Below are 19,399 nucleotides of genomic sequence, written 5' to 3' on the forward strand. Positions count from 1 at the left end.
CTGTCATGGAAACTTGTCCATTCTTTGCAGGATTCCTCGGGTCTCCCTCTCTCTGGTGGAAAGCTCAGATAATTCCGGCTGCAACTGGTTTCTTATGTCATTCTTTGCTGTTTATTGGTGCCAATTAGTTTCAGTAGGTAGGTTTATTAAACTGGAAAAATGATCAAGTGTGCTTAACCCTTGTCTACTGTAGTCTATGTGGGTTCATGTTTAAAGTTCATATGTAGCAACTGGAATTGGCCCCTGCTGACCTCGCGGTGCTGGAGTGGTGTGGGGTGTGTGTGTGGGTGTGTGTGTGTGGGGGGGGGGGGGGTGTAGTATTTAGCCGATCAAAATGCGTGCCATGGCAGGGAATAACAAACAGTTAAACTCAGGGAATGACACTCTGATTTTCCGAGCAGAAATAAACGAAAAGTAACACTATTAATTCTCAGTTCGCAAATTTCCCTATGCCGATTGCCTTCCAATGAATGATGGCTACTCTATGGGAGAGTAAGAAAAAAATGCAATTGAGGGACATAAACATGTTTTCCTTGTAGAAAGCGCGCTTCTTTCCGATATAGGGCGAGTTGGCATGTGTGCGCGCGGCACATTAATGCTCGCTATGAGAGCCCCGGGCCTCCCCAACATTACCCCCGCCCCGGCCCTTCAGACACAGGGAGGAGGTGCAGCTGGGATTAGAGAACCGCGCCAAGGTACATTCCTGGGATGCCGGAGCGCCGGAAAGCTCAGACAGCAACGACGTCACGCTGGCTGAGGCGCACGCGGCGGCTGCTATAAAGGCGCGCGCAGCCAGCGCTCAGCACACAGCTGCCTCGCAGAGCCTAAGAGGGAAAGCGAGAGCGCCAGCAAGCAGCAGAACCCTGCACGAGCACGCCAGAGGGGATCTGCAAGCGCACCCCAGATAGACGCAGCAGAGCCACTCACACTTCTCTGCCTCAGCACCGCTGCTCACAAAATCCACCTCAGCCATGAAGCACTCCATGAGCATGGCCCTCGTTCTGATCGGATCCATCCACCTGGTGAGTTTGTTTACTTGCAGAAGGGTAGTATGTGATTAGGGCCCCTGGATACTCAAGGAAGGTTCTTATTTTGGGCTGGATGGCTGCACGAGCCCTGGCATGGAACACTGAAAATGGGACCCACTGTGACTCAAGGATGGGGCTGAATGCAACTCTCAATTAAGTTCTTTGAGGACCTGGGATATTTAAGAGGATCCGAGTAGAGTACTCGAAATGGGAGCTGCTATCCTTCTAAGAGGCAGTGTTTTAGTGAAGTTTACTGACGTGCAGATCTAGAACACCGAGTGGAGCTGGGAACAGATGGTGATGAACTGTCAGCGTTGTACGTTGTCCATACTCATTCAGCAGTCGGGTATCTCTGCCCCCTCTCCCCCCACACACACACCCCCCGTCCGTCATTTCAGGACCCATCAGCCCATATGAACTGGGACCCCTTGTATCTCTGAGGCGAATTCTTAGTCGAATCTTGGCGGGTACTGGGGGCAGATGCGCTCTGGCCATGCTCTGTGTGTGTGTGAGAGGGAGGTGGGGGACATTTCACACTATTGAATCACGAAAACGTATGACGTTTTGCAGGCTGTGTTCACTATACGTTACCTTTGGACACACATATATTGTATTCATTGCAACCAACTAAACATATCACACTCCTGCCTGCTCCTCGTGTGTACTGAATATGCCTCCTCCCCCCGGTGTTTCTGCCTCGAGCTTGGTAAACAAATGGCTGTCCCATGACTGTGCTGAAAGTGACGCCCCCTAAGAATCTGTTTTATGTGTGCTGAAGGTTTCTAGTCACACGTATGCTGAACTTGACTGTGATTGTGACGATAAAACTCTCTGTACATGCTTTTTGGTTGTGCCGTCTCCAGATGTGACAGACAGCTAAATGAGTGGGCCGCATATCAGCGAACCACGAATATGCTTGTTTTGTCTCCCCTTCTCACTGTTCGACGAGCGTGCTGTGTGCCTGCTCCTATGGTATGCTTGTTATGCCCCCTCCCTTCTGACTGCTCGAAGTGTGTGTGAGTGTGACTGCTCTCCTGGATTGCTGGATGTCTCTACTCCATGAGAGTGCCTGCTCCGCAGCTGTGCGCATGCGGCTGCTTCCTATGCTTGTTGCCTCTTGTTGATCCGAGAGATATTGTATAATGTACCAGCCTCGCCAGACCCTGCCTAACCGCTTCACTTGTCTCTTCGCAGGTGACCTCCATGTGCCCCACCGAGTGCCGCTGCTCCCCCGAGCCCACCCGGTGCGCCCCCGGCGTGGGGCTGGTCCTGGACGGCTGCGGCTGCTGCAAGGTGTGCGCCAAGCAGCTGAACGAGGACTGCAGCCGCCGGCACCCATGCGACCACACCAAGGGCTTGGAGTGCAACTTCGGAGCCAGCCCCAGCGCCTCGCACGGCATCTGCAGAGGTAAGGAGCACGGCCCTTGTATGGCCATCGGCGCTCTCGGCGCACAGGCAGGAAGCACGTGTGATTTCAGCAGCCAGGAATGCAGTGGGACTCTGGAGAGCTCAAGTCGGGGCTACTGACGCGATTTAGGAAAAGTTACTACTTATTGGGAAAAGGGAAGTCATTCGATACTCGCCATTGAGTTATGAAAGTACTGCCTACAAGGAGGCTGCCACATGTGGTGGAAATGGAATTTTGCGAGGGCAATGTAATGTCCATCCATTAATCCCCCTAGTAGGAAGATCAGCCTCGGAATATGAAATCTTGCAACTTGTTTGCTTCTTTATGGACAGTAGTTGTGCATGAATCTACTGCGTTCAGTTTTCAATTTAGGTGCCTCACTCATCTTTCTACAAAATGGCCGAAATTCACTAGAGTTATCATGCTCAGAAAATAGGGAAAGGCTACTTGTCAGAATGTTTGTTTACATTCACAAGTGAGGAAGCATCTCTGAGTGCAGACAGTCTCTGGAATAAAAGCATTACATCGTATACTTTTCTATTGTGCTTTGTTAATTAACAGCCTCTTTTTAGTTCATTTCTGAAGAACAGTGTAGAGAGGATGTGGGTGTATAAGAACAGTGTACAGCAATAGATCTAAACTTTTTTTCATGTGTAGCAGTAAGACCCAGTAGGTCTTCTAAGTTACCTTATGGAAGGTACTTTGATTTTGTCAGTACCCCATGCAATGTACTGAGCGCTAACCTTCCGCCACCAGCTTAAGCCATTCCACCATTTCAGAAGCCTCCAGAGATCTTGCATTCCTGGTTACTGAAACATGCCTGTCACCAGATAAATAAATGTTCGCAAACTTGTAGCAAATGAGAAAAAATGCTTTTGTGGTTCAAAATGCACAGCCAAGCTCATTTTTGATTTTTCACTATTCTTTTGCAGCAAAGTCAGAAGGCCGACCTTGTGAATACAACTCGAAAATCTACCAGAACGGGGAAAGTTTTCAACCAAACTGCAAGCACCAGTGTACCTGCATTGATGGAGCTGTGGGCTGCATCCCGCTCTGTCCTCAGGAGCTCTCCCTGCCTAACATGGGCTGTCCCAACCCCAGACTGGTGAAAGTACCAGGACAGTGCTGCGAAGAGTGGGTGTGTGACGAGACCAAGGTTTCCCATGATGAACTGGATGACTTCTTCGGCAAAGAGTTTGGGTTGGATGAGTCCGAAGGCGAACTTACCAACAAAAATGAGCTGGTGGCCATCATCAAGGGAGGACTCAAGATGCTGCCTGGTAAGTTTGGCTTGAAACAAGCAGAAGCAAATCCAATCCTTTATTGGGATACATCGTCAACATATTTTCTATATAGTGCTTATTACTGCAGTTAAGGCTTTATCAGTTTTATAAACAATAGAACATACAGTTAACCAACTAAAGGATAATCCTTTTATCTACCACAAAATTGTAAAAGTTAGATCTGCCTGAATCTGAACCTATTAGCTTCTTATAGATATTTTCAGCAAGCTCTCAATTTACTGAGCTACCTTTCTGGCTAGTAGTAACAATGGTATAGCATACATGTGAATAACACAACCAGTTCGAGCATGGAAATGCACAGCTGGCCCAGATAGGCTGTGTTACTTCCATAAACCACATTTGTTTACCCATCAGAAGGCTGAAAGGCAGAATGCTCTACACAAGGCTGATAGATCATTCTCTCTACTTAAGACTGAACAAATAACCCACTTTTTTGTCGCTAAATGCCTTTACGGCTAGTCTAGAATGGTTAGCTAGACTAGCCACATTTTTGTAATGGTTGAAATCCAGCTCTGTTAGTTTTCACAGCACAAATTAGTAGAAATGAAACTGTGTATTTTGCAATTTGCATGGGCTAGGTGAGAATACTAGGACATTTAACTCCTTGTAAATGGTTGCTGTGAACTATAACTCAGGATTTTCCTCAGACCACCTAATAAAGAATAGAATAATTACAGGCAAGAGGATTGTGACCTAGCATTGTAATAATCTTGGCATTTATAAATATCCACATAGAAGTCAGGGCTAGTAAATCTTGCAGTGAGTTAGGATTATTCTTGTGGATACTTGGAGGCAGGAAAGAGCGCTTTCTGCCCCCTACTGATACAACTGGTAAAATGCACTTGATATTGCATCATCTAAATATTCATACCGCTTATCATAAACATATGTGAATAATCGTATTTAGCAGGCAGTTACAATGCCTTTGATGAGCCTTCCGTTTATTTTTCAATTGTGGAAAAATTGGGAATTAGCCCTGTGTACAACTGTAGGCCGTGTATTATCAAATGAATGGTCACACATTTATGTTGTGAGCAGAGGAAATGCATGTTAACTATTTATATGCAATTCAAACTGATATGTACATTACATAATGCAGAAACTTTATATTCATGTTTATTATCCTTTTTTTAATAGTGTATAGCAATGAACCACAGAGCTGGACGTTTGAAAACCCAAAGTGCATTGTTCAGACAACATCCTGGTCCCAGTGTTCCAAGAGCTGTGGCAATGGCATCTCTACAAGGGTCACCAATGACAACCCAGACTGCAGACTCGTGCGCGAAACCCGAATCTGTGAAGTGCGGCCATGTGGCGAACCAGCCCATGCTAATCCAAAGGTAAGATACTTGATGTGTGCATTTGTGAGGTAGTCTTTGTACCTCAGCGTTTAGCTCAGTTTTAAGATTGTTTAGGAGTCATCTATATGCTTGATACTAAACAAGCTGTTACCCTTTATGTTTTTCCAGAAGGGAAAGAAGTGTACGAAAACAAGAAAGGCACAAGTACCAGTGAGGTTTGCTTATGCAGGATGTTCAAGCGTCAAGAAGTATCGTCCCAAGTACTGTGGCTCTTGTGTGGATGGGAGGTGTTGTACTCCTCAGCAGACCAGGACTGTGAAGATCCGCTTCCGCTGCGATGACGGCGAATCGTTCTCGAAGAACGTCATGATGATCCAGTCCTGTAGATGCAACTACAACTGTCCGCACACAAACAACGCCTTCCCTTACTACAGACTGTTCAATGACATCCATAAATTTAGGGACTGAAGGTGATATCAGAAAAAGTAGAGGGTGGCCTGCTAGGGGGCAGGGACCAAGGAATTGCCCTACAATTCAGTGCTTTAAAAACATCTAGTAAGGCGGGGGTAGGGTCAGAACCGCCATGCATTGTCTTGCACGTGACTCTGCCCACTGACCTACCAGGGGTACTCTACTGTCCTTTTTCCTGAATGTCGAATCCAGTCTCTGCCAATTACAGACTCCAGTGATGGGACATGAACTCTGTTGTAGGATTGGTGCCATATTTCTTTGATGAAGTCAGGTGTTGTGGACCATACATGGTGCACTTTTCAACTGGATATGCATACAACAAGAAAGAAATGACACGATTTTAAAGCTTCACATTGGAGCAGACTGATTGCTTCTTTTTTGGGAGCATTTTATTTGTACTGTTTGTTATATCTGGAACAATTTTATTTGTTTCTAACATGTTTTTTAGATTCTGTTAGTTGATCGCTCTTTATACTTGTGAAAAAACAAGTTAGAAGTTACATTCCACCCTGAGGTGAGCACTTTTCGAGTGCTCATTGTGGCAGCTACAATGTACACAAATATCCAAACAGCCAACAGAAATTGTTTCGAAGTGAATGTTTTTATTTATCAGAATGTAGATTTTTTTATTAAATATGTAATACTGGAATAAACTGTAAATGTTTTTAATTTTTATACTCGCTGAATTAAAGAATTTATTTATGGACTTCATCTTGTAATAAATATTGCCTAATTTCATACGGTGGAAGCAATTCTTTATTTTTGACATGCCCCTCCATGCATAAATCTGAAACAGTTTAATGACATACGTTCTGGTATTTTAAGGCCAGGCTAATGGTACAGTTGTCATATCAAACTTTTGCAACATTTACGATAATTTTTCAATATCATTCTGGGGGAAAAAACTGCTATTTGTTTGCTCAAGTGAAAAACACGTCCCATCTACTCTCCAGAAAAAATATTTTTTTAAGATAGCTGTCTATTTTAATAGATTACCTTTAAAACATGGTGAGGGCACTGGATTGTGTGAGTTGCATGATGTGTTTGAGTGTCCTGAATGAGAGTATGGAGTGGTATGTTTGAGGCGTTGCAGTTCATTCGACCACTTATGCAAATGCAAACGCATGGGTGGACAAGAATGTTTCCCTGGAGTGCAGGAGGCAGTTTTCTGTCGTTATTCTTCCCGCGATGGCCTTTGTTAATCCGCACAAACCAATGATTACCAGTACAATGCTGTTATACATTCTGGCATGCCAAGAATGCCAGACATGCCTTCAAGTGAACCTGTCCTCCCGTAACAGTGCCTGTCCTTGCTAGGTTCTGGGGACCCAATCTGTCGTCAGGCCTGAGTGGACTCCGATGCCTTCCCGGCTTCCTTCCAAAGTCCAAGTAGAACTCAAGAGATCCACTGAATGTTTGCCCTGGGGTCGTCCTATGCAGTGGGGGCACCCACCGAGGTGTCTCCCCTTCACATGCTAATGTCTCGTGTGTTCTTCATTGCCTCCACCCCTGCCCCAGTGTTGCCATACCCCTGTCACTCTGGGGCCCACAGAATCCGCACTGCTGCTCTTTACAGCAATCCGTGAGCACGAGCCTGGTATTTTTTATAGCCCAATATCAAGTTTTCTGTGGCACTGGGAGCTTAAAATGGCATATGGCGTCACAGAAAGGTAAATGCAACATCGAACATGCATGCCAATTAATTGTAACAGCTGCTAGCCCTGATGTGCGGTTGGCACTGCCCATTCAAGGCCGCAGAGGTATTGAAGTAATGCATCAAAAGTAAAGAGGGCTCTGTGAGCCCTGTTTATACCCCGTGGTTTCCAACTCTTACCAGAGCTGGACTGGGCATAAGGAACCCTCTGATAGGCCGAGGAGCAAGGGCACTGCTTTTAGGGGTGGGTGGAAGGAGGGGCCAGCAGCTGTCCAGTCATGGAAACCGCTGAGGGAACAAAGGCATTTTTGCAGACACATTTATGAACATATTTTTCCAGTCCTGCTTTTAGCTCACAGTCCGCCACTCCCACTTGGATTCCCTCAGCGACAAACACAATCTGTTGAAAGGTTAATGGTGAGACAAGGAGCCAACAATGATGTAATTGGTCAAATAGTGTGTGTGATGTCACTTCCGCTACTTCAGACATCTGGGTGACAAGTCCTACGTGGTTTACAAATGTCTTTTAGCCTATTAGGATATCTCGGCTCCAATTTGCTGGTTCCCCCTAGTGGTGTAAACCAGTGCTTAGCAAGTTTATTTCAACCTGGTCTTTTCGCCCACCCACCTTGGGGTAACGCAATGATGGAGAAAGCAGGCGGTATCCGTCGTAAATACCGTAGTGATCACGAAATATGCAGGACATCTGCTCTCCCAGTGGATCCTTTATGTGTTTTTCTATTAACAACAATACATTTGAACCAACTGTGCTACAAAGAATGGAGATTCACAGAACCCCCCCCCGCCTTTACAAGAAGCGGACTCTTTATTTTTGGCACTATATCTGCGGGACCGCTTAGCACTATCGAATGGCGGGGAGGGGAAGGGGGATCTTCTTTCAAAGGCGACACAGCTGCATTAAGGCACGTTGAAATACAATTGGTTGCCTGTTTAAGGGAAAGCAAAAGATGAGCAGATACCCTGGAGGATGCGCAGATGAAGGCAGATCAATCTATAGCTCGGTTGGTGAATGCATGTGCTGCAGGTAGCAGCAAACAAGGCAAAGGTTTGAAGCACTCTGTACTGAAAATGAATTCAGTATATTGTCTGGCTCTGGAGTCGGGGCTTGGGAAGGGTAGGACAACAATGGTATATCTGTTCACACGAAGAGATGCATGAAATGCAAGCTTTTCCTTTCTAGCCTTCCGATTGCCAGTCCGAAGGAATTACTAGTGTCTGTTTATCAGGCGCGTAACGCCCATTGAGCTCAAAGATCTTCACCTCCCCCCCCCCCCATCCCCCCCTCGTGTGTGTCAGCCCGGCTGAGACACAGCTTCCCGGGCAAACACACAGCCGCACCCGAGTACTTCACAGGTCTTTAAAAGACCATGTACTTGCTAACGAGGCTTTGTTGTGTTTATACACATTCTTAGAGCCCCTGCATCCCCACTCTGCATATTGCTGGGAGTATCAACCCCCCCCCCCCCCCCGAAATTGTCAGTAGCCCCCCCCCCCCCCTCCCCCCGTTATTTGGCTCTAGTTGGGCATCCGCTGTTTATACCTCATACTGTCATACTGTTGGTTTTTTTCAGGGCAGGTTCTCTCCTCTTCCATGAACTTTCTGAGCGGATTCTTTGTTCCTTGCCACAAATGTGCCATCCTTGTATAATCCAGGCAGGTGGGGAGAGGATCAGGTTAGGGTGACCACCTGCCTGGAGGTAAATTCTGGTCAGCGACTGTAAACATTCACAACAAAAAGTCGATGTTCAGGACAAGGGGTCAGTTTTACGGACACATTTGAATAGGTCAAGCAATATTATAAAAGTAAGTAAACACAGGCCTGACACAAGTGAAAGTAGGTTGGTTTTCTTTGGTTTGTATAATGCATAACACTATTGAGAAAATATTCCTATGTAACTGGACTTATTTAAAGACTATAATCCAGCAAACATGCACACTAAGCAGAATATGACATACATATTGCCATTTGAGAGATAGTGTATATATGCGTGTATCCTTCACATTGGTTGTTTCTGACAAAACTAGTTGAGGTTCTGAGCCAAACTCCTCCTAGTGCTACTTGCTCGGACCCCTGCTTCTATCACCTTAGAGAGGGCTTAGTCTTGGGTAGTATCCTCAAGGTCCTGTACTATGCCAGATGGAAGCATAAACAACATTAGCATCCATTTGCAAAGCTAGTAAATTTGAAGCTGGCAACAGCTCTAAATAATTGCATTTTTCAGAGAAAAACAATTAAAATAGGATTGCTTTGTGTATTTATGAACTCGGTCAACCCTTGGAGGTTTCCCTATTCTAACGAAGGACAGTTACGTTTTATCTGGGGCTCATAAAGCTTTTTCTAGGCTTGACATCTTTCTAAAGAACCCTGGACTCATTAGGAATGTACATGTTACTGACAGAGACCTGTCAGATCATTCTCCACTGACACTCAAGGTTGAACTTGGTTGGCAAGGGGAACAGGTGAGATGGAGATTTAGTGCATGGTTGCTGACAGCACCTAAACTTATGACCCAGTAAATGATGGTTGATAACACTTTCAAATGAATGTACAGTCAGTGTCCACCCCACAGACATTTGGGAAGAATTTAATGCCACGATCCGAGGCGCTATAATTAGCAGCACTAAAGTGTACAAAAACATGATGGATGGAATACTTGAATCAATCTCCACCACTGGTAATTACTTGGAGCCACATCCCATCCCATTGATACTTTGCACGCCATGTCGCCTCAGTTTGGACTCAGCCATTTGCAAATCAGTCTTCACCCTGCTCCAATTGGAACAGTCCAGCCCGAACTGCTAAGCCACGTCCTCCCTGATTAGCCACATCGCAGGCCACAACCGATTCTGGCAAGAAACTGCGGCACTGCTGGAGGCAGGGCTCCTTGCCCAGGACGCATAATTTCCTACTTCACATGCACCTGATGTACTCTCAAACAACACCCACCACAAATATCTCCTATAGCAGACTCATCTATAAACAAAGATTGGGAATATCAGCAGGTGATACAGCACCACTCCTACCACTTGAAAATTAAATCTGACAAGCCCCTTTATGTGCTCACTAAACAATTCAACCCCAGTCTCCCCACTGGACAGATCCTAGACCCCAAAGGTAGCCGGATTACCAAGAATCGTCAGCTCCCACCAGCTTTTGCTGATTGTTAAAAAAACCTTGTGTGTGATGGGAGCCTTCCCATGTGAACACAATGCTGAATTTTGTTTCCAACCTTTCCATGTAGGGCTTTTCTTTTGAAAAAGACAACACTGACAAACCTATCAGCACTACAGAGCAGGGCAAGGCGATCAAACATTTTCAAACATGGAAAACAATGGGTCCCAATGGTTGGCTGGTGAAGTTTTTTAAGTGCCTCTTGGGTACTTTAATCCCACAAACCTATCAGCACTACAGAGCAGGGCAAGGCGATCAAACATTTTCAAACATGGAAAACAATGGGTCCCAATGGTTGGCTGGTGAAGTTTTTTAAGTGCCTCTTGGGTACTTTAATCCCACATTTACTTGCACTATTAAAAAAACTCTGGGTTGGTCGGTCAGCTGAAATCTGACCTGGGAGAGACAGAGATTACTATAATCCACAAGCCCGGCAGGCTACCTGACTTTTGAGCTTCATTCAGACCTATCTCCCTGCCAAACACGTAGATCGAAATTCTTGCTAAGGTCATGGCGATCTGCCTTACCCTCCTGGTGCACCCAGGTCCAAATGGTATTAAGTCGAACAATGCATAAAAATCAGAAGTTCCATTACGTTTTGGCACTGGTGCTCTGCTTGGAGGATCATCTCTCCTTTCTTAAGATACACTTCATGAAAGCCTTTGCCTCCATAAACTGGGACTTTTGCTTCACTATCCTTCCAAAGATGAATGTTGGCCCAAGCTTTATCCAGTACGTCCATCTCCTCTACACACAACTCACAGCTAGAGTCGGTATCAGCGACGGCTCGTGGAGGGAGTTACGGTGGGGCAGGAGGGTGGGGAGGGGGAGGGGCAGGGTGGAGGTTGCTAAAAACCGGCTTATGGATAATTGCAGGTAAGTAAACAATTTAATTAATAAAACGAATTTCGTAGTGCGCCTTGCATCGCAAAATGCAATGCAGTGCGAGCTACGAAATTCGGTTTATTGATTAAATTGTTTACTTACCTGCAATTATCCATATGCCGGTTTTTAGCAACCTCCACCCTGCCCCTCCCCCTCCCCACCCTCCTGCCCCACCGTAACTCCCTCCACGAGCCGTCGCTGGTCGGTATTAAAGGAACACTTTGCCACCCCTTCCCAAATATAGTGGGGAATGAGGCAGGGCAGCCCCTTACCCCCACTTCTAGTTGCCTTAGCCGTAGAACCTCTAGTGAATAGGCTAAGCTGAGGGGTCCAAATTACAGGCTTTGACTGGGCCAGAGATAAGAAGGACTATCAATGCAGATAATCCCCTTCATTACCTCCAATATCCTGCCTTGTCTGGTCCACAAGCCCTTGAAATGTTGCATCAATGAGACGCATTTTTGGGTCTCTTGAGTAATTCAGCCAGTTAGTTTTACACATGAACAAGGGTGTGTTGGCGGGAACCGTCCTGTTCTCCATCTGATATTTTGAAAATACATATTTTCCCATTTCCAGACTAAAAGGGACAGACAGGGTTCACCTTAGATCCGTGGTACTCATAGTATGACCCGCAGGCCGACAGCGGCCCGGCAGACCTTCCTAGGCGGCCATCGGACCTTCTTCACGGTACCACATTTGTTGCTGGTGGGCTCCCCAACGCTCTCAGTAAACGCAAAAGAGGTCCTCTGGAGCATGCGCAATGACAACTTACCTGCGTATGCTCCAATGGCCCTCTTTTGTGTTTCTCGATAGCCTCGGTGATGTCGTACGCCTGGCGGGAAGTGAAGGCCCCTTTAAAGTCAACTGTTGCACATTCACAGCTGACTTTTACGGGGCCTTCTGAAAGCTTCCTACTACTTTGCAAATGACATCACCACCCACATCCTGCTGTTTTCTACACCATATGCAGCCTTTGGGAACTAAAGCTGGGGGACTTGCGTGGATGGGGCCAGCCTGTGCCCCTCCTTGCCCCCTGCAGACCACCTTCTCTGCCAGCCTGCTTGCTGCCAGCTTGTCTTCCTCGCCATCCTTCAGGTCAGTGATGGACTGTTATCTGTGCATACTTCCATCAGAAAATATAAAATTGTGTTCTAGGACTGCCTAAATGATCCATGACAGATAATTAAAGGGATCAAAGACAGAAAGATCACATTACAAATGAATACATACTTTTTTATGTATAACCCTATTTAGTATCTAGACGAGGTCTTTGCAAAGTCTTTAAACACATGGCTGGCATTTTTCTTTTGGCAATCCTACTTTATATTCCTTTTCATGAAATGCATTTGCACACTTCAGCAGTGAATGTAAAATACAAAAGTAAGGCAGAGTGGGGGGCTCATGGGGTACTGGAACCAGAAAAAAAACTAAGCCTTGGTAACCAGTTTAGAAAGGTATGTAAATATACAAACGGTCTTTAAAGACCTGTGAAAAACTCGGGCGTGCCAGAGATAAGACTCCAGACACTGCCCAGCTGAGCCCATAGAAGCTCGAGCTGCAGCTGCCCAGGCTGAGACACACAACGTGGGGGGGGGGGGGGGGGGGGGGGGGGTCTGAAGCCTTTTTCGTCCTATGGGCATTGCGCGCCTGCTACCCATGCTATTATAAAATGCATGGATCTTAAAATGCATCGGAGGGGAGATGCAGCCCCTGGAAGTGGGACATAAGTGTAAAAAAAAACCCTAATCTGCCTCAAATACTATGTGTTTGTAAGTGAGTGAGTGTGTGCATATACACAATTGCATGTGTATGAAAGTGTGTGTGTGTGTGTGTGAGTGTGCACGAGGGGTTTGACCATTGCCAACCATGGTGCAATAAATAATTCTGAATGCATTAAAGTCAATGTAGGTGCAAAGAAGAGAGGGGCCAATGCAGATGATGAATGCATGCAACATTATGCTACAGTACAGACTTAACCAACCCTCTTGCCTCCTCCTTGTACCTTTATAGTTACAGCTGCTCTGTAAAGTAATGTTTTGAAAAGGTGGTGATTTTTCTTGACTTTGGTAGCCCTTCTCCCACCGACCCGCCTCACCTACCTCCACCCCCCACCTGCAGGTCCATCGCTGCAGCCCTCTGCCACAAGCCAGACTGTATTTTGGCCCGAGGTAAAGTTTGTGAGTACCCATGCCTTAGATCATAAACTAGTGGCCCATTGACTGAAGCTGATGATATGTGATATGATTCTAGAAATATTTGAACAATACATTTAGAGATATTTATATTAAAAAATGTGCACCTGGACTTCATTCTTCTATCCCTAAATTGCAGTTGCTGGTGCACTACAGTGAGCTCTTTAAGTGAAGCACCCGCCGAAAAATTATCACCAGCAATCCTGACATATGGGCCTGTATCAATTTTTGAATTATGTGTGTGTTCTGATAATAACATTGATAATTGCTACCCCAATCCACAGCGTAACCTGTTTTGGCTTTGTCGATGCATGTGTGATGTTTCAAGATGGCCACTACGTTGCGTCTAGATGCAACATGATGCAGCATGGCAACCACCTTATAAAGGTATACCTAGAACAAAAATACACATAATACAATTCCAAGATGAATGTTAGACTCCATTGCTTTGTCAATGCTTGCACCACAATTATACAAACATTGGAGAATCCAAGAGTGGTTATTGCGGCCAAAGCGTGCCCATGTGGGACAGTACAGGGAGTCAAGGATGTGACAGGGAACAATCATCAAAGAGCAATGGGGCGAGGATAGAAAGGGGAAAAAAGTTAGTGACAGAGGTGAGCAATCAACAGATCAGGGGGAGAGCAAAAAGTTGACTCTTGGTAAAGAGCTAGGAAGGAACTATATTTATAGAGTGTAAAGAGGAAGTGTCATGCGCTTCCCTTATGTGCTAGAAGTAAAATGCCATAGGAAATGCAAAAGGAAAAATAGTTCCCTCATAATTTCAGAGAAGGATCCAAGTTATCCACTGAAAAACCATAGTAAATCAGAAACGCTTTAGTGACTTGAGTAAAACTAGAATAGGGATAAAAGCGATTGAATCAGCACACAGAAACTGAAATTGTCAAGAAAGCCACCCAACAGTGAGCAAGCTGACCCAAAGCCCACTCTAAAATATGCAGAAGTATTGTCTGCAACATTCCGCTTGAATTGTCTGCAAGAAGAAAGTGAGCAAAACATCTACTTTCACTGTGTAACATGGTTCTAATCGGTATGTTAGTCAATTTAGCACTACCAGGGCTTTTTATGTAGCCCACTCACCAATTGTTGCCTAAGAATCAATGCTTCCCTTTCCTGACTGCTAAAAAAAATATATTTTTCCAGATGTCAGATAATCCTTTATTTAAAAACTATGCCGGAGTCAGGTTCCAGTTGTGGTGTTTGCTATAAGAAAGGTGTGAGAAATGTTACTCGGTTCACTGTACAAACGTTTCATTGTAGTTCTACTATGGACATCATTGTGAGTTCTGCAGTAACTCTGTGGATTCAATGAGTTTTTACTCAGAGACTTCATCTGCTGAAAGTGGGAAAAACAAAAAAAATCCAGGCAAACACCTGGTGGAAAAGGAGCATGACCACTGGTGTCAATATGTATTTTCGATTTCTATGGTAATACCTAATTTTTGTGCTATTCTCAGTTTACACACCTCGTAGTCCCTGGCGACTCTCTGGCCAGAGTTTTTGATGCACCTGGTATTGGTAATTTCCATGAGGTAGGGAGAATACAAAGCCTGACACTGAGGAACTTATATTGAGATCCTATGTTTATTAACAACTCAGAAACAACAATATAAATGCCTTCACACCTAAATTCATAAAATAAGATACATTTCCCAAGATCAACACTTACAATCAAAGATTCCAAGTTCATAATTTAGGAGGCACCTTAATATATTCTCTGATAACTTTTCAAGGATCACTTTTCATATAAAGGAGTGTTGATTCAGCACAGACATGTACTTCTAATGTTTGAAAGATAATGTGTATTAATTCATTTAATGAATGTTGAGAGGTTGATGGGCCTCATTCGTGTAATTCTTTATCTTTTCTCTTGTCAGTGACTTCTTTCCAGAAATTAATGCAAAGACCAATTACCAGTGTTATTGAGTATCACCCGGGTCAATAATGATGCATGGAAATCTCACTTAAGTATACCTGTCATATCATATGACAGTCTGCTCGTTGAAATCAAAAGGCATTTTCCTACAATGCTGCATTTTCTTATGATACAAAACTCAAACTAGGCTGAATGTTCATAGAAGAAAGGTAGAATGTTAGACCATTAAAAGTATAGTTTAATCAGTGACCCTTCATCCTGCTCCGTTTCAAAACCTGATTCGGTTATTTCAACATAATATACTTTCACGAAGAAGAAACCCAGAATACAAATGTAACTTTAAGACTCATGTTGAATGTCTGCAGCATGAACCTTCTGATCAGTAGCCTACGGCATATTTTTCCAACTTAACAGATGTCTAAATTTTGCATAAAGGAATGTAGTTTAGGAAAAAACTATGCATGCAAAAATAAATCTAGTAACAACATAGTATTTGACAGATTGTTTTGGAGCCACTTGAAATAACCTGGTTTAATTTAGAATTCATTCACTAATTTATGACTCAAGGCAAATAAAAAAGAAAAGACAGTGAATCAGGGAACGCAATTGAGGCACTCCTATTTATTTTTCCACATACTCATATTGTAAAGCTATTACTTCTTTTTTAAATCTATTTTCTCAAATGCCAACAATTCACGATTTATCAAACAATGTATTTCCTTTTTTTTGTTGGCAAAGTGGAAAAACGAAAAAAAAGTCAAATTGTCTAAAACATCCCTATTCATACAAATGGCTGGGTTCAAACTTGAATGGCATGGGGAGCAAAACAACGATGGATTTAGGCCCAGATATCTGTACTGGGATAAATATATGACATTGTTCTGCATTCTGTCCATCAAATGTTCTTTTTGCATGTGTCACCCTGAGTGGGACGGGTATGCCCAGACGTGGGTCCCGTGCTCTTCATGCCATTGGAGTCAACCTATTCTGGCTGATGAGGGGTGAAACCCCGAATCCAGTCCCAGGATGCTTGTCTCCAGTCCAGGGAGGACATGGGTAGTTCGGGCTTTACTATTCCCATTGGGCGCAGGGTCAAGACTGATATGCATATGGCTGTGTTCAAACTAGAATGGCATGGGGACCAAAAATACGATGGATTTAGGCCCAGATCTCTGTACTGGGGGGAATGTATGACATAGTTCTGCAATCTGTCCATCCATTGTTCTTTTTGAATTTTTCACCCCGAGTGAGACGGGTATGCCCAGACCTGGGTCCCGTGCTCTTCATGCTACTGGAGTCAAGCATCTCTGGTTGATGAGGGGTGAAACCCTGATACCAGTCCTAGGATGCTTGTTTCCAGTCCAGGGAAGGACATGGTCTGGCAGTTCGGGCTGGACTGTTCCCATTGGGTGCAGGGTCAAGACTGATTTGCATATGGCTGGGTTTAAACTGGAATGGCATGGGGGCAAATAAACGATGGATTTGGCCCAGATCTCTGTACTAGGGTGAATATATGACATTGTTCTGCATTCTGTCTATCTATTGTTCTTTTTGGATTTGTCACCCAGTCTGGGACGGGTATGCCCAGACATGGGACCCGTGCTCTTCATGCCACTGGAGTCGAGCTATCTTGGCTGATGAGGGATGAAACTCCGAAACTGGTCCTAAGATCTTTGTTTCCAGTCCAGGGAAGGACATGGCTGGGCAGTTCGGGCTGGACTGTTCTCATAGGGCGCAGGGCCAATACTGATTTGCATATGGCTGGGTTCAAACTGGAATGGCATAGGGAGCAAGAAAACAATGGATTTAGGCCCATATCTCTGTACTGGGGTGAATGTATGCCATTGTTCTGCATTCTGTCCATCAATTGTACTTTTTGCACTTAGGGTTGACAGGCATGTGGTAGAGGCGGTGTGGAGAGATCCTCCTCTATCACCCAAGTTGCTGGGGAACCCAACTGTTGTACTCCAAATAAAGTTCCTTGTGAATTGTACTAAATATATATTATTTATACATATATATATGTATATATATATTTATATATAACCACAACGCTGCTCCTGCTGCAACGCGGTGACCCGTAGGCAAGTGGCATACACTCCGGCGAAGCAACCGGAAATTAATATCCCAAAGAAAAGATGCAATAACATACGCTCTCAGGAATCAAGCTCAGACCAGAAGTATATAGAGACCTTGGTTTTAATCACACAACGCGTTTCGGCGACCTGCCTTGATCACGTGTGACATCTTCGTGAAAAAAAGTGTGCTATTTACAAACAATAACAAAATTGAGGTAGGACTAGGTTATTCTCAGCACGAAAAGCGTCAGACATATTGGAATGGTCATCATATGTAGACACAGTTTGAAATAACAATCCATCATATGGAATACTGGCGTGCAATACATATTGAATAGGTAAAATTAAAAACCTCCCAAAGTACGAGAAATTAATAATTAAACCAGCATATAGCAGCTGTATTAAATGTGTATGTAGCATAAACATAAACATAAAGAGTCGGCCATGTTGGCACTGCAGACGATGTCACCCGACAATTATCATCAAAGTCAGGTATCACAATCTTATTGACATTATCTGGCCCCAGCATCTCATATTAAAATAAAAATGACATTCAAATAGAATAGATTCGTGTTGTCCAGACAATCACACATATCCAAATAAGATATCAAATGTGTAAGTTGGCAATGAGACGGTAAACCACGCTGAAATATGTGCTTGCCATATTACGCACGCTGCAAATGTGCCCCCGCCCGGGAGATTAGTAACCCCGAACTCCAAATGACAAATTAATCATTGAACAAATGGGTAAATCGGCGGGTAAGGTCCTCCTAAGGTACCCAGAGCATACTATATGTGCAATAAAGTGCTATGGTGCCACATGCAATGCTATCGAGACCACTGGAAGGTCATGGGTGTCTTAATCCATAAAGTTTTTGACGGCAAAATAGGAACGGGATATTATTGACAAGTGTCCAAAGGATAAGAAGTGCCAGTCTTAAAGTCAATCAACATTGGGGTGCTGGAAATCCCATATTCTCAGTCCTACAAACGATTCAAAGGGAAGTGTGAAACAGGTGAGTGAACGATACCTGACCGTGAAAAGTGTCTAAAAGAGGAAGTGCAAACTGGTGATTTCATTGACAGTAGTGCCCCATTCTGGAATCCATACATGTTTGGAACCATTGATTATACACCTGTAAACAAATACACAAAAGAAATAAAAGTCATTAAAATAATGCTAAGGAATAGATACTAGCACACCTCAAGCATGTTGGCAAAAAACAGACAGAATACATTAGTTCAGCACATTCTATAATCTGTTACCTATAGTTATTCAAAAACTGGACTCTTATACAGGTTAGGAGTCAACTCTGAGATGTATTTCTAATTCCTCATCCCAGTTGAGCCCTCCTGGGTACTTACTTTGGAAGTTAATGATATGTTTAGACTCCTGTTGTCTTAGGGCTAACAATCTGTCTCCTCCTCTCGGTTTGGCTTGGATCTGTTCAATGAGGATATATTTTAGAAGGTTGGCATTGGAAAAATGTTTCTCTTTGAAATGTCGTGCCACCGGATATTTGGGGTCATAGTAGGTTATGGCCCTGCGGTGTTCCAATATTCTCTTTTTGGCACAGCATTTTGTGCTTCCTATATACCAAAGGTGGCACGGACATTCAATCACATATATGACGTAGCATGTACTACAGGTAAGGAATTGGGTTATTTTTTTAGTGACTCCATTGTACGAAAGTTCATTTTTGTAGACACTGTTGCTACAGGCTTTGCAATGGCCGCACGGGTAAAAACCCTGCAGACCATTGACTGTCACATCCCTGTATGCTGTAACATCATTCCTTGAGACCAGATCCCTAATATTACGATTCCTTTTATAGGTGATACTAGGTCTTTCATTCACATTGTTGCCTATGGTGTTGTCCAGTCTTAAGATATTCCAGTGTTTGGCAATAACTTTTTTGACCGAGGCCGACTGGGAATTGTAGGTCAGTATCAACCTCGTTGTTTCTGCTGACTCTTCACTCACTGAC

At 44.2% G+C, this 19,399-nt stretch overlaps 1 protein-coding gene across 1 annotated transcript; it reads left to right on the forward strand.

Moving 5' to 3' along the window:
* Positions 1-803: 803 nt before the first annotated feature.
* On the forward strand, positions 804-6,250 carry CCN1 (cellular communication network factor 1). The gene is made up of 5 exons (XM_086954087.1): positions 804-1,022; positions 2,223-2,436; positions 3,369-3,716; positions 4,878-5,080; positions 5,210-6,250. Exons 1-5 carry the CDS (start codon positions 972-974, stop codon positions 5,507-5,509), a joined length of 1,116 nt encoding a protein of 371 aa, XP_086810213.1. The 5' UTR covers positions 804-971; the 3' UTR covers positions 5,510-6,250.
* Positions 6,251-19,399: the final 13,149 nt, after the last annotated feature.

The sequence above is a fragment of the Lissotriton vulgaris genome, chromosome 1_1, assembly GCF_964263255.1.
Source record: "Lissotriton vulgaris chromosome 1_1, aLisVul1.2, whole genome shotgun sequence".
NCBI classification, from domain to species: Eukaryota; Metazoa; Chordata; class Amphibia; order Caudata; family Salamandridae; genus Lissotriton; species Lissotriton vulgaris.